Source organism: Mobula hypostoma, chromosome 22, assembly GCF_963921235.1.
Source record: "Mobula hypostoma chromosome 22, sMobHyp1.1, whole genome shotgun sequence".
NCBI lineage: Eukaryota > Metazoa > Chordata > Chondrichthyes > Myliobatiformes > Myliobatidae > Mobula > Mobula hypostoma.
In genome coordinates, this window is record NC_086118.1 from 54,301,293 (window position 1) to 54,317,430 (window position 16,138).

Here is a 16,138-nt window from a genome sequence, read left to right on the forward strand (position 1 = left end):
TGTTCTGTGACCTTGGAATGTATCAGCTAAACACCTCTTCTTCAGATAGATTATTTATACATAAATAATATTTTCAGTCTTCATATCCACAGATACATAATTTCTAGCAGAGGTCAATAAATAACAATCAGGAGATTGAAGTCTGGCTTGCATTAGTGTAGACCAGATCAAATTTGGGGCATCTCTGTTGTTAGTTTACATTGTTTTAGTCATATAAATTATTAGAATGCTTAGTGTATTAATATCTTGTAATTGTTGTTCCATAAGTATATTTTTTATTTTGCTTTGTTTTACATTATAGTTTCTTTCTGCTAATTAAATACAACAAATGGTGTACAAGAAATAATTCCAAATTGAGAATTTTCTTCCTTAACTATTACTACTTCACAGGATGTGAAACTGTGGAGTTCATTGTCACAGATAGCTGTGGGTATATTTAAGGTGAAGGCTTTTGATTAATCAGGGTGTCAAAGGTTATGGGGAGAAGGCAAGATAATGAGGTTAAGAGGGATAATATATCAGCCATGATCAAATGATCTGTTATTTTCACCTGTAAACAATTTTCCAATATAGATTAAAGATTTGAAAAATAGAATCAGGTCACATTTTCCCATTTCAACATTATTCTTGATTTTAAAAACTTATCTCGTCTCTTTATTTTAATGTTTGAAGCCCTAAGAGTTACGATGCTAATAAAAAAAAAGTTCCTGAGAATGAAAGTCTTTCACAGAAGGATCACATGAAGTTGGTAGTGGATTACAGATAACACTTTCTCTTACTTTTTGTTGAATCATTAGATCCTGGCATCTAACCTGCATTATACCAATAACCTATGTTTCAATGTATGTAAATTACTGTTAGACTTTTGAGAATGAAAGGGCATAATAGCTATTTGTGCAATCCATATAGTGGAATATGTTATATCCAGTAAAGCAGATAATATTTAAATTAATAAACATCACTATCCTGTTACTCTGACATCCTGATGGTGTAATATCTGGCTTATTGGGACCCCTTTTCTCTCTGTATCCTTTAAGCCCACCAGGTTCTCTGGAATATTTATTATTCCATTACTGTATGTAGAATCATAAAAAAATAATAGAAGTGTATTGCATGTGAAATATCCAATCGAAAGTCTGTCAGTCCTCTAACATTAGTCCTTGGAGTTCCAAATTACTATAGTTGATCTGGAGTAGATACCGCTGAATGCTAGCATTGAACCTGGGTTACGGGAACTGTCGACCAGCCACTTTACTAGCTGTATCACTGGGATTGATCCCTGCTTAACATCACCGATCACTAGCTTCCAACCTCAAAAACAAAACTCTGATCACCTTCTGCCCTCCCATTACTAAATGAATTGCAGTTCAGATTTGCCAAATTCCCCTGTAGTCTATCCCCTGTACAAAACATCATCTGTACACAGATCATGTTTTGACAGCTGGCCACACCAGCTTGTATTCAACTTGCTGTTGGTTTTTAGAGGGATTCAAAGATAAACTTACATAGCTTCTTTCAATTTTATCTCTACGTATTTCAACACTAGTTACTGAATACATACTTCAACCATTTTGTTCACTTTGTGAAATATCTGTGTATTAACAAAAAATATTGGCTGTTGCATCATAATATTGCAAGGATATGGAGCTATGTGTGAGATTGGACACTGGAAGGTAAATGAAGATTTTTTGTTACTTCATACCTACGGTACTGTGCAAAAGTCTAACATACATATATAGCTAGGCTGCCTCAGACTTCTACACAGTACTGTAATAATTTTATGCATTGCACTGTACTGCTGCCACAGATAAACCAAATTTCATGACATATGCCAGTGATGGGAGACCTGATTCTGATACGACACTCTATTGTGGACTGAGAGTGGGAAGGGGTCAGGGAGAGGGGAGTCATGGTTGGGAAAAGGGGGGAGGGAGCGGGAAGCACCAGAGAGACATTCTGTAAGCAATAAAACAATGGTTTGGAATCAAATGATGTTGCCTGGTGTCTCGGGGGCTGGGTGTGTTTGCACCCATGCCACCCCTTCCCCTCCCCCCCCCCCACCTTTTCCTGCTGCTGTCTGTCCTCTTCTGCCACCGGTCCCACGTCCCTCCCGCGGCATTCCACCCTCGCCATTCCCAACATCCTTTGCTCCCCTTTACACGTTGACAAATACAGTATTGTGCACCCTAGTTGTGTACATATACGTGGCTAAGACTTTTGCAGAGTATGTGTCAGCTACTGATCTTTCAGTAAAATGACATGATCTATATCTGTTCCTTGTTCACTACTGGTGCCACTACTTTCTTAGATGAGGCAGCTGATCTGCTGTTTTGTTTCTATTTACCTCATGGCGGGAGAGTGCTGTTTTTACTTTAATTTATGCCACAGTAATCTGTAGCAGCTCAGTAATTCTACTACCTACTCTTTATGTGGCATTGCAAGGTGTATATGAACATTCTTCTCCTGTAGACTATAACTGTAAAGAAATGGCACAACGGTAGGTACTCTTAGAAACTTAATCATCAACATTTTGTTGAAACCTGAGCAAAGGAGCATACAGCTTCTGTGGATAAAATCCTACAATCCACATCTTTAAACTGGTAGAAGAATATTTTTCCACTGCAGAATTAATCTGAAAGCAGTTTAAGACAAGTGAGCTTTAGGTTCTTTTGTTCCCTTAACTGTGATTTTTTTTTTTACGTGCCGCTAATATTCCCAACAACATTTGTCACACACTGGACACACATTTGATTATCAGTCCTGCACACAATTTGCTGAATCACAATTTCACGCTTGTTTATTCCTCTGGCTTTGCTCAACACTGGAAGATAAAAAAAAATGACTGGACAGATAAAAGTTCAATCACTGAGAAAACCTCATACTGGAAACACAGGCTTAAAACTTCACACTTCGAATTGTAACCGATTCATTGTTTAATCTCCTAATGCTATCGGTCCATCTATTTAATAAAGTGTTCTGTAAATTGGAACTCAGCAGTTACTATAGGTGCACACAACCTAGCTTTCCTAGATGCAACATCAATGCTATTTGTACTTTGGCACACTCACCACTTTTGGTTTGAATGGAGGCTGTATCTCCCTTTGTTCCAGTTTCTCCCAGTCAATTCTTCGGAAGAAAGCATGATCCCGAATGTCCCTTTCTCCCTCAGGTCCACATCCAAGACGTTTTGCTGGATGCTTTGTCATCAACTGGCAAGGGAAAATATTAAAAGCAATTTTGAGATTACAACATCATATGTCTTACACATCATATGTCTCAAAAGCGACTTTGAGTAGTGAGATTTGTTTCTTGGAATCAAGTGGTTCAAAAATAAAGCCACAAGCCCCACTTAAATGGAAATTTCTATTGCAACTACTTTGTAAAACATTTAGTAAAAATCACTTTTATAAAATGTGTCATATCATCCTTGCCTTTATTGTGAAAATACTACACAGTTGGAAGAAATTTTCTAGTTTTCTTTACTTTTTTGATGGCTCAACAAGAGCAGAAATAACTGCATGTGTTATTTTCCAGCAGGTCGTTAACTGTAAGATATAGAACATATAAATGTGTTTGCAAATTCAGCATATACAGTGGATTCTGGTTAATTGGGACACATTGGGACCAGTATCTTTTGGCCCAATTAAGTAGCTGCCCCAATTAGCCGAAGTTTCATGGAAGTAGTTAAAAAGGTATATTAAACAAAGACAAACTACCATTTAAATGAGTAACAAATTATGTATTTAAATGAAATTCAAATTAATTAGAGCACTACCAATACTACTACAATACTATAAAACTATTAGTTCCTAATAGTTAATTGACGGAAGAATTCACCCAGTGTACGCTGCCATGTTCTTTTGATTGACTGCAAATGAACAAAATCAGAGCAGACACCACACCTATATAGATGTCTTGGCAAGGGTCTGAATTTTTAAAAGTCAAAATAAAAAAACAAAACGATTAAAAAAAAACTGCTTTTTGAATTGGTGTCCATCAGCCCAAATTGATAACGTAATGCATGCATGTGCAACTGACTCTATTTAGAAACTGTTCCGTCTCAGCCTGGTGTAGTGTCTAACGGCCACTAAAGTACACATGACTGACGCTAGTTAGAAACTAGCCAACAGTATAGTGTCCCAAATAAACATATAGGGAATCCTGGTTACTTTTTTGATTAGTTTTTGTTCTTGAAGTGTTGCTCAAAAAAAGGAGCTGCCCTGATTAACTGATGATCCAATTTAACTGGAATCCACTTTATTTATTAACAAGAAGTTCTTAAAAGGACATTAAAAAAATGACAGTGTCATTCAGTAAAATATTTGCTGATCCAGTCATGGCCTTAACATTACTTTCCTGCTCTCTCCACATAGATCTCACCTTCCTGTAATTTAAGAGTTTCTCATTCTCTGCATTGAGTGTTTCTATTGTTGCCTGGCATGGAAAATTCCAAAAGCTATGACAAAATAAATTCCTCCTCTACCTCACCTGAAATGAGTGGACCTCTATTTGGAAACTGTCCCTACTAGTCCTCTATACCATTTGGATGGAAACGTCTTCTCATTGTCCTCCTTGTTAATCCCCTTCAGAATTTGTTTCAATCAGGACACTAATTATTTGTCTCTACTCTATTCAGCATAGGCCCAACCTGCAAACTACTTTTCTTCATACATCAACACTGTTATTGCAAGAATCAACCTGGTGAACCTAATCTACATTGCCTACAATTCAAAGACATCCACCTTTACAAATGGTGACCTAAACGACACAAGTACTCTAGGTGTGGTCTCAGTGGTGCTATTAAAATGTCTTTGTTTTTATCCTCCAAACTCCTGAAGGCATGTTATCTGGCTCTTTCTGTTTGTTGCAGTTATGCTTTGAATATGAATGTAAGAGTTATGATTATTAATCAATGGTCAGATGGATAAACTAGGCCAAAAACCTGGTTGTGTGCTGTATAACTTATGACTGAGAAGAGTTGGAACATACAGACCATAGAGTTCATGTCCACAAATCCCTAAAGGTAACAAGAAATAAAAGAAAAAGTAATTATGAAGGGATTTTGATACATTTTCACTAAGAATATAAGAGAAGGAAGATCACAAGGTATTTGAGGATAATGCATGGACTGAAGAATTTTGATTAAGACATATAGAAAAAAATGAGAGATCTACAGATAGGAAGGAAGGACCTATTTCTCCCAGCTCAGAGGTGAATGACCTGGAGGAAATAGGATTATAGTAATCTTCGATGGTTCAGAAGGAAGTTGAGGAAAAATATTTGATCCAGAGAGTGGTGGGGTCAAGAGTTTTATGTTTGAAAGGATGGGAAAGGCATATACCCTCATCCCATTTAAAACTAGTGTTAGAATGTGCTAATTACAAACTGAGAGCTGGAAAATGCTGGGTGCCTCTTTCTTATTTGGTTGGCCTGGACAAGAAGTATTGAATAGCCACCGATGCCATAATTGTCAATGATCTTATTAAGAGTTTTTATCCCATTGGTCTATCACATTGCACAGAGAAGCAATTATTAACATTGCAATATGAAATGTGATGATACTATACAAGTGTTGTCATGCTACCAGATTGATGTCTTACCCCTTTGCAGATCAAAACGGCTTCCTTTGACAGGGATTTAGGATAAGATACATTATGTTCCATGATAGATTGGAAGAGCTCATCCTCATCTTCCCCATCAAATGGAGGCTGTCAGAATGTATAAAGCAAAAAAAAAATCTTTAGTTAAAACACCCATAAAACTGCCAAGATAAGAAAGGTTATTTAATGCTGTAAACACAAACAGGTTTATATTGTTTTAAAGTTCGTCTAATTTATACTTGACAGTTCAGCTTTTGTTTTCCTTTAAAGACTTCATGGACCAACCTATGCTCAAGTTTTTACGAGGTGTTACTTTGTTTTATTTTAGCGCTTTTTAACTTTCCTTCTTCAGACTATTTGGAAATGAGACCAACAATAGAAAAATATTTGTGTATACTTAATTTTCTGTACCACCTCCCAAATGTGTTACGTTAAGAGTGTTAAAAAAACAGGATCTCAAAATTTGTCATCTCCTGGATTACGTTTGGTGCTGCACACTATTAAAAGTAGGAAAAAGAGGAGAGGGCAGATGAATGCTGAGGAGCTGCTGCAGGAGAGAGGAATTCAGGTTTATGAACCATTAAAATCTCTTATGGGACAGAGGTGATCTGTAGAAGAGGGGTAGATTGAATCTGAACTTGTGGGGGATCAATATCCTGCCAGGTACATTTAGCTATGGGGGTGGAGTGGTAAACTATTTTGGCAGGGCTGGGACCCAGAGTTGGCCGATGAGAAAGGCAAATATAGAAATTAAAGTGAGCTAGTCCGGTAGGCAGGACGGGGGTACAGGCGATGGAGCAAGGAAGGCTGAACTACATTTAATGCAAAAAAAAAGTTTTGATATCGAAAGCAGATGAGGTTAGGGAATGGGTGGGCCCATGAGTTGCGATATAATCATTATAAAAGCATCGTTGAAGGATAGGCAGGACTGACACGTGAATGTTCTGAGGTATAGGTGTGATAGAGGTGGAAGGAAGAGCGGGAATTGTATTTTTAATTAGGGCCGATATCATGGTAGTGCATTGAGAGGATATTCCTGAGGGAACGTTCAGTAAGCCTCTATATGTAGAACTTAGAAATAAGATCGGGGTAATCACTTTGACGGGATTGTACTAAAGGCTCCCCAATAGTTAGTAGGCATTAGAAGACCAAGTATGTAGGGAGATTTCAGACAACTGTAGGAATCATATAGTTGTAGTTTTAACTTTGCATCTATTGACCAGGGCTGTCATAGAGCTGGGGCATTAGAAGGGGTTGAACTTGTGGCCAAGAAGGTTTTCTCAAGCGATTTGTAGATGGCCCTATCTACAAGTACAGAGAAGGGAAACATTGGATCTTCTCTTGGAAAGCAAGGCTGGGAAAGTGGCTGAAGTGCTTTGGTGAAACACATCAGAACCAGTGACAGTAATTCTATTAATTTTACAATAGTTAAGGAAAAAAGGTGGTCAAGTCCACAAGTTGAAGTCCCAAATTGGGGAAGGTTAATTTTGAGGGCATAGACAAGAACTTGGAAAGGATGGTGGAATTATTGAACAAACTGCCAGAGAAAGTGATAGATGTGGGTACAATTCCAACATTAAGTGGACATTTGGACAGGTTCATGTATAGAAAAAGTTTAGTGGGATATGAACCAAACGTAGGAAATAGATGATCTCCGGAAGATACCTTGGTCGGCATATATGAGTTGCCCCAACAGATTTGTTTCTTTGATCTATAACTCTATGACTCCATAACCTAGCATCACTGGTGATGGGTTGGTGACCTGCTCCAAAAGTCATGGATAACTCATAAGTATGTGCAAGAAATAGTGGGTGATGAAATCTCTGATTTTGTTTCCATGGGTTTTTGCTTGAGGCCTTCTGCTGGTGCCCTGCAACAGTGCAGTATTGCTTCTCATTCCAAATGAATGTTGTTTTCATCTCAGAAATGTTAATAGTACAAAGGCTTTGGGTGGAATTCTATAGGGTTTAGCAATGGCTATATATCAGAAGAACAGCATTCAAAATTGCTATTGCACAGCTTTCATTAGTCATGAACAAACAACTGTAGCAGGGCTGATAATCCTCTTGCCTTGCTGCATAGGGAGGATATGAAAAAGATGAGATCACAGCAATCCTTTCTTGCTATAAACCATATAAGTTGGAATAAGCATCTTACAGAAAATAGTAGTGAGTGAATAATTAAAGGGTGCTGCAGCAGCAATAAACATTTGCTGCATTTGAAATCACTTTTCCTCCAGAATCTGCCACATCATCTGTTTGAAGAGTGGCCTGATTTTCCTTTCATCATTATTAATAGTACAAGCCAAAAATACCTACCTAATGAATGTATTTTAAGGACGGTGTGTAGTTTGTGGTTATTTTCATGACTTCCTTGCTCTATTAATATCTGGGATCCTGAAAGTTTTTTTTTAACCTTGTTCTGAATCTACCTTGAAAATCAATTTTCTCTTGAAAATCTGGACTTATGATATTCTACAATTGCTGTATCAGTGATTCAGACAGCTGAAAATTTACTAAGACAGAACATTGGTAAGAATATGTAACATGTTATGATGTCGCAGGGTATCACTACGAGAAGCAATGTTCTCTCTCTCGCCATGTGCTTTTCTGCACCTCTGCATTTGTCAGCTTAGCAACTGATGTTTACTGTTTACTCAACGGCCTGGTGAGACAAAATTTGACAGCAACCTCTGAATTTAACTCTCTACAGTTTCACAGTTGGCTCATCTGTCAATTACACTGTTGATTTCCTTTCAGTATGTATTCTTGTGTGCAGTTTATTGCAAGTTAACAACAGGCAATTTTAGAAGGCTGCAAAGCAATTTGCTTTGCCTTTGAGGTCCTTGTGTAAAAGAGACATCTCAAACTCCTTTCCAGGCAAGTGTACCAGAGTCTTGTCCACATAAGCAGAGGCATGTGCAAGTGCAAAAGCTAGCATCTATGGGAAAGAGTATAGTCGATGTTTCAGGCCGAGACCCTTCATCAGGACTGGAGCAAAACTCCTTCCCAGTTTCACCCACGACCCTGTGTTTCTTCCTCCCCTCTCTCCACCTTCTAACCCCAACTCCACATCTTTTAATCTCCAGTCCCGTTGAAGGGTCTCGGCCCAAAAGGCGACAATACTCTTTTCCGTAGATGCTGCCTGGCCTGCTGAGTTGCTCCAGCATTTTGTGTGTGTTGCTTGGATTTCCAGCATCTGCGGATTTTCTCTTGTTTGTGATACTCCAATCATTTTACTACATAATCATATTTTTGAATGAATAAGCAGAAGAGGGAAAAAAATCAACATCCAACTGTTTATATCATTTCTATACCAACTTTCATAACTATTTTGTAAAAAAAAAGCTTGAAAGCATTTTCATTAAAAAAGATTGCATTTGCCTGAGTTTCTTACCTGACCAGCCAGCATTTCATAAAGCAATACTCCATAGGCCCACCAGTCCACGGATTTTCCATATGGCTGGTAAGCAATAATCTAAAAATAGGAAATTGATGCAATTACTGTACACCTTAAATACTTTTATAAGGATTATAAGTGTTTATAAGAAGCTGAGACCATTTTGCCATCCCAGTCCCTGCCAAAACATTAAGCAAGATACTTTCAATGAGCTTGGTTATATTTCTGAAGTGTACCTTTTCTGGTCGTGGTATCACCTGGGCCATTTATGGGCAGTGGGTGCTCCCACACACAGATGGCAGTGTTTACTATTCTCAACTCTCTTTGTTGAAGGGACACAGTATGACGAATATTAGAAAGGCTAATCCAATGGCTCCTGTTTAAAATTTGCTTTCCATCAGTACCATAAAGCACAATTGCTTTAAATTTGTTTTAATGTAAGTTACAAAAAATACTGGAACTAATCCATGAATGGCATCACTCAATCCTTACTGCAGCTTTCCATATGTAATGATAATACCTTTGGCATGCCAGTCCTAAAGTGATTAATGAGGCTAACGAGGGAACCACCATCATGTAACATACAGAATCCTAAAATTGGATTCAAACAGTGCCAGTTTTCACCATGTACACCCGTTGCTTCCTCCTATCCATAAATGTTTTTTTTTAACACTTATTCAGGATATCACTGTAGTACGCAGAGGAACTGCTGCATAAGGATTAAAATAAAAAGACTTGACATAATCTATTTTTATAAGTAACTGCAGCAAGTTTAAAGTAATTAAATCAAATGTTAGAGAAACAGTTTCTTGAATCTGTTCCACCATTTGGTTAGATCATGCTGAAATATGTTTGCTCCATGTGCCTTCAATTCACTGGTTTTTTTTCCTCCGTGTGTGACTATAAGGTTGATTGACTGAATTACTGCCTTATGACTTATTGACAATATCTCATATTTTCCATGACTGTAGTACAGAAAGTGAAAAAGATGCAGCATCCATTTCCTTCCACATTAAAATAATGCTAGGGTACTGGGAGTGACAAGTACCTAAGAGTGTATATAAAAAAGAATTAAATTTTATCAGATAAAAACCACTGATATTTGTCAGAACCAGAATCATGGACTGTTCCAAAATCTAATGTCAGAGGGGAAGAAGCTGTGGGGAGCAGACTCCATGATGAGAAAATGGCATGACTCAGATGGTGACAGTCCTTAATAATGGATCCTACCTTCTTGAGGCACTGCCGTTTGAAGATATCTTCTGGTGGGGAGGGTTATGCCTGTGGCTGTGTATACACCCTTTGCAGCATCTTTTGATCCTGTACATTGGAGCTTCTAAATCAGGCAACCAGCCAGAATACTCACTACCATAGGTGCATAAGGTGATGAGAGGCATTGATCGTGTGGATAGTGAGAGGCTTTTTCCCAGGGCTGAAATGGCTAGCACGAGAGGACACAGTTTTAAGGTGCTTGGAAGTAGGTACAGAGGAGATGTTAGGGGTAAGTTTTTTTTATGATGAGAGTGGTGAGTGCGTGGAATGGGCTGCTGGTGACAGTGATAGAGGCGGATATGATAGGGTCTTTTAAGAGACTCCTGGATAGGTACATGGAGCTCAGAAAAATAATGGGCTATGGGTAACCCTAGGTAAGTTCTCAGGTAAGGACATGTTCGGCACAGCTTTGTGGGCTGAAGAGCCTGTATTGTGCTGTAGGTTTTCTATGTTTCTATGTACATCTATAGAAAATTGTTAAGAGTTTTTGTGACATAAGACTACTCAAATCTCCTCAAAGTCTTAATGAAGTACAGCTATTGGTGAGTCTTCGTGGTGCATCAATATTCTTCATCCTCTGGGACACTGATGCCCAGGAACTTGAAGCTGCTTGTCCTTTCCACTGCTGACCCTTCAGTGAGGACTGGTGTAGGTTCTCCTAATTTGTCCTTCTTTAAGTGCACAATTCCTTGATCTTGCTGACAGCGAGTGCAAGGTTGTTGTTGTGACACCACTCAACCAGCTGATCTATGTCACTGCTGTATGCCTCCTCAGGGCCACCTGAGTGGTGTCATCGGCAAATTTGTTGATGGCGATTGAGTTGTTCCTAACCACACAGTCATGAGTGTAGAAAGAGTAGAGCAGTGGGCTAATCACACATCCTTGAGGTGCACTAGTGTTGACTGTAAGCGAGGAAGAGATGTTATTACTGATTCGCACTGACTGTGGTCTCCTGATCTCCCAATAAGAAAGTCGACAATCCAGTTGCAGAGGTAAGTACAGAGGCTGAGGTGTTGAGGCTTTTTGGTTAGTACTGAGGGGAAGATGGTATTAAACACCGTGCTGTAATTGATACACAGCAGGCTTGCTGTTGTCTAGGTGCTCCAGAGCCAAGTGAAGAGGCAGTGAGGCTGCATCCACTGTAGACCAGTTGTGGTGGGTAGGCAAATTGCAGTGGGTCCAGGTCCTTGCTCAGGCAGGCGTTAATCTGAGCCATGACCGACCCCTCAAAGCACTTCACAGTAGATGTGAATGCTACAGGATGGTAGTTGCTGAGTCGGTTCATTTTGCTCTTCTTGGGCACCTTTGATGCCTTTGTGAAGCATGTTGGAATCTCTGACTGCAGGAGTGAGAGGCTGAAATTATAAATCCTATCCCCAGAGCAGGCAAGATCAGCCATAATGGAGCATTGTGCTACTATTTGCTCAACAAGCTCCCACTGCATATGTCAGAAGTCCAGCTACATTTACAAATCTTATGGTAGCTGTAGTCTTAAAGTGCAATTCCTGCTAAGAGCAATACTATTTATAATTTGCTGAGAAACAAGAGAAAAAGTATATTTACATAAGATTTGAGTTTCTACAGGCAATATGAGCATTTTGAAAGGATGTATGAAAGTTTGGTAAAACAGAAAATGCTGTAAATATTTGAGTGGCAGCATTGGGCAAGGAAGAAACATTTCTATCTAGAAATTCATCCATGGGCAATACTGCTTCACATAGAAGAGTCAGTTTGTTCTACTTTCTGAAATTCTGCTCCGAAGCAATTAAACAATTTTGTACATGGAATACAACGTGCTGCATTGGCAAGAGATGAATTTCTAGGCGTTAACACTTTGTATCAATGATCTTCCCTTCAGACTGATTTCTGATAGGCAGGTGCTTTTTTTGTGTTTTGGAGTCCACTATTAATATTACGATTGTATCACTGTTATCTGCCAAATATTCATCATTTGCATGCTGGATTCTTACCACTTCCAACATTCTGGTTTTAGTTGAGATTCTCAACATCTCCAGTGCTATTGTTCCATGGCTGCGTATAGTTCCAGAATTTTATTTTTGTACAGTTCCTCATAAAGATCATTTGTGTTTGCGAAGCCATTTCTTACTTGCTCTATTGGTTTCTACCTTATGATACACACTCAGAAACCACTTGATTATGTTTACCTGTTCACCTATTTGTCAATGCATTTATCTAATCAGCCAATCAAATGGCAGCAACTCAGTACTAAAAAACATGCAGACATGGTCAAGAGGTTGAGTTGCAGTTCGGACCGAGTATCTGATTGGGAAGAAATGTGATTTATGTGACTTTGACCATGGAATGATTGTTGATACCAGACGAGTGGCTTAAGTATGGCAAAAACTGCTGATCTCCTGGGATTTTCACACATAACAGGCTCTAGCGTTTTTACAGAGAATGGTGCAATAAATGAAAAAAAATCCATTGAGTGGCAGTTCTGTTGGCGAAAATGCCTTGTTAATGGGAGAGGTCAGAGGAGAATGGCCAGACTGGTTCAAACTGACAGAAAGGTGACAGTAACTCAAGTAACCCCATTTTACAACAGAGGTGTGCAGAAGAGCTTCTCTGAATGCACATGTTGAACCTTGAAGTGGGTGGACTACAGCAGCAAAGGAGCCCAAACATACACTTAGTGGCCACTTTATTAGGTATAGGAGGTAGATCACCCACTTCACTTCAATTTAAAATGTTTGATTTCTAAGTTTCTCAGTCCTGCTGAGGTGTCAGGGGCCTCTCTCCATTGATGCTGCTCAACCTGATCAGTATTTCCAGCTTTCATTTCATTCCCGCTCAAGCTGGATTTCATTTAGGTGACAGAACAGAAGAGTAGCACCTTAATGATATGTGGATCAAAACTACAAAAGAGAAAACAATTAGTATTATTTAGTGGGGTAAAAGCACAAAGCTCCAGCAAGGTATGGTACTACAGTAGTTGCCATTAAGTTGATTCCTGAAGTCAGGACTGTAGACTGAAGTTTGAAACTACCATACCTTGTGGGAGAACTGAAATTCAGTTCAGAAGTCAGTATTAACAATGGTGGCCATGAAACTAATGGATTGTTGGTTCAGTATTATCTGCCACCCTTGCCTGGCTACTCTGGCTAAGTTGGGGGCAGCAAATGCCAACCGTGCTACTGGCACCCACAAAAAAAAATCAGAGTTCTAAGCTAAAACTGGAAGTAAAATTTGTCTTTCACAGGATTAACTGGTGAATTGTCGAATGTTTACATGATTAGTGTATTATCATCAACATGCTTCATTTCTGAAAATTGTCCAAGCCCTTTGTACAGCTTTCAATACTTAACAACTGTGGGATTTGAGTGAAAATAGTACAAAATGTAAGTGAAACAGGCACAAATGGATTCAATTTTACACCATCTGTATTCTGGCAGATGCAAGTTTGTCAATTTACTAACATTTTGTGTGGCACAGTAACGTAGCGGTTAGTAATAATGCTGTACAGCACCGGCGACTGGAATTCGGGGTTCAATTCTCGCTGCTGTCTGTAAAATGTTCTTCTTGTGACTGTGTGGGGTTCCTCCTGGTGCTCTGATTTCCTTCCAAAGTCTTATGAAGAAAGCCCTTAACTCCGAGTGGAGTCATCGGGATGCCGTCATGATGGTGTGTTTTTTTTAACAGGCTTTCTTATTTTTACAAGGCCCAGTTGCTAGCTCAATGCTCAACCCAGCACGGATGGAAAGCGTGCAAGGGAGCTGGCTGGATTTGAACTCGGGAGCCTTCGCTCCGAAGTCCGGCACTGATGCCACTACACCACCAGCCAGCTCAAAAATCTTCTGGGTTTGGGTTAATTGTGGGCATACTGTGGTGGTACTGGAAGTATGGCCACACTTGTGGGCTGCCCCTAGCATCTTTGGCCTGTGTTGGTCGTTGACGTAAATGACACATTTCCCTGTATGTTTTGACATACATGTGACAAATAAAGTTTATCTTTCATTTGTGAACCACTGTAGATAAATCGAGTGTCTAATCTGCTTAAAGTAATATACCTCAAAGAGTAGCTGCAAAGCATTTTAAGGAACAATAAAGTGTCAAAGGTACGACTAAAATGCAAGTTTCTTTTTTTTTACTATACTTAACATCCTATTTTTCTAAAGACTCTGGCCTTGTTACCTCACTTAATCTTTCTAAGTCCTATTTGAACTTTACATAGGAACCGAATTAAGCCCCTCGGGTTGGCATTTTAAAAAATTCACATCTTTCTTTTATCTGTAGTGCCACTGGTAAGAAGAAAATCGAATGTGCTGCCAGCTGCAATCCTTCATTACAAACGTGCCTTGAGATTTGCTTAGTGTTTATGCTATCACGTTGCAGAATTCTATTTTCAGACTTTAGACTAAAAGATAGGTGGCAGAATGTTTGCTAGAAGATTAATCATTCTCTGCCACCTTCCTATAAATAGAGACAATGCTTCTAGTGCAAGATGTACAATCACTCACCAACTCCCTTTTTCTTTCTTTAGCACCAATCTGTTTCACTGAACAAGCTTTTTAAGATCAGATCAGAATTGGGTTGATAAAACTCCTAAAGAAATTCTGCCATTTAGTTCAGTGATTTTTTTTTCTCTCTAGGCTGTCCCTTGGGGTGGAGAAGCATTTACGTTTATTGAGGTGGCTGGTAATACAAGAAAGATTTTATGTGCTATATGAAAGACTTATGGGAAACAATTGCTTGTGGGCAATGGAGAGCTATTTTGGTCTTCTCATGAAGTGCTTATTGTGTGAAGGCTGTGGATAAAGAATTTTGTAAGATCAGTCAGGATCAAGTGAACGTTTGGCATACATACAAGAGGTAAGAGTTGTGGGATTTGATTGAAGAAGCACCCTTGTCTATGTCAGTTTGGGGAGTGGGCTACTGAAGCTAGCCAAGTAATCCTCACTAATCAATCCAATGATTATGGTGTCATGTATGAGATCTTCATTCTTAATGGAGGGTGAGGTTAGATAGAATGGTGTCCAATCCCATCTTACACCTGATACTGAAAGTAAAACTGTCCCAAATCATTAGAGACTGCCTAGTAAGCACGTTTAAATGAAAATTATAATCTATATATATGTTCCACTGTAAGAGATTTAAATTAAAGACTGAGGTCCACTTTTCAAGTTGATGAATTATTTATGAAAAATTACAAGGCCTAACTGTTTGGAAATGTATTTATATACAGAGTAGAGCAGCATATATTGCCCATCCTTAACTACCATGAATAGGTAATAGTGAGCTGCCTCCTTGAACTGCTACAAGTTCACCTGGTAGAGGTACTTTTCAGACTGTCATTGTGGAGAGAATTCCAGGATATACACCCAGTAACAGGGAAACAGAAGTCATATATTTAAAGTTGTGATGAGTTAAAGGGAACTTGCTTATGGTGGTGTTCCTTGCAGCTGCTTTCTTGCCCATCTTAGGAGCAAATTGATATGAGTTGGAGTTCAGAAACAATTTTGTTGATTCAGTTGTACGCAGTGTTGATTATACCTCACCTGAGGTAATGTTTTGGTTCCTTAATTTGTGAATGTAGAAGCATTTTCTGATATGAATGGAGTGTACTATAATTAACGACTAAAAAAATGTATAGATCTATATCCTTTGAGCTTCACCCTGTCTATGCCCCTCATGATCTTACTGTATATACTGCTATCAGGTTACCCCTCAATTTCCTGTGCTAATCAACACAACCTTTCCTTGTAACTCAGGCACCCACGTCCAAGCAACTTCTAGTAAATCTTTTCTGCATCTTTCTCATTTAGTGATAGCAAAACTGTACACAATACTCCATAGGGCCTCACCAATATCTAGATTATAACTGCAACATAACTTCCCATCCCCTATAT

At 38.9% G+C, this 16,138-nt stretch overlaps 1 protein-coding gene across 1 annotated transcript in view; it reads right to left on the bottom strand.

Annotated features, from left to right (window-relative positions):
- Nucleotides 1–16,138, bottom strand: part of LOC134336417 (protein kinase C alpha type) — a 317,831-nt gene that overhangs the window by 14,873 nt on the left and 286,820 nt on the right. Inside the window, exons 14-16 of the mRNA XM_063030625.1 lie at nucleotides 8,997–9,077; nucleotides 5,601–5,708; nucleotides 3,069–3,209 (exon numbers count right to left, since the gene is read on the bottom strand). Of these exons, the coding sequence (XP_062886695.1) occupies nucleotides 3,069–3,209; nucleotides 5,601–5,708; nucleotides 8,997–9,077 (330 nt within the window). The remainder of the gene's footprint in view (nucleotides 1–3,068; nucleotides 3,210–5,600; nucleotides 5,709–8,996; nucleotides 9,078–16,138) is intronic.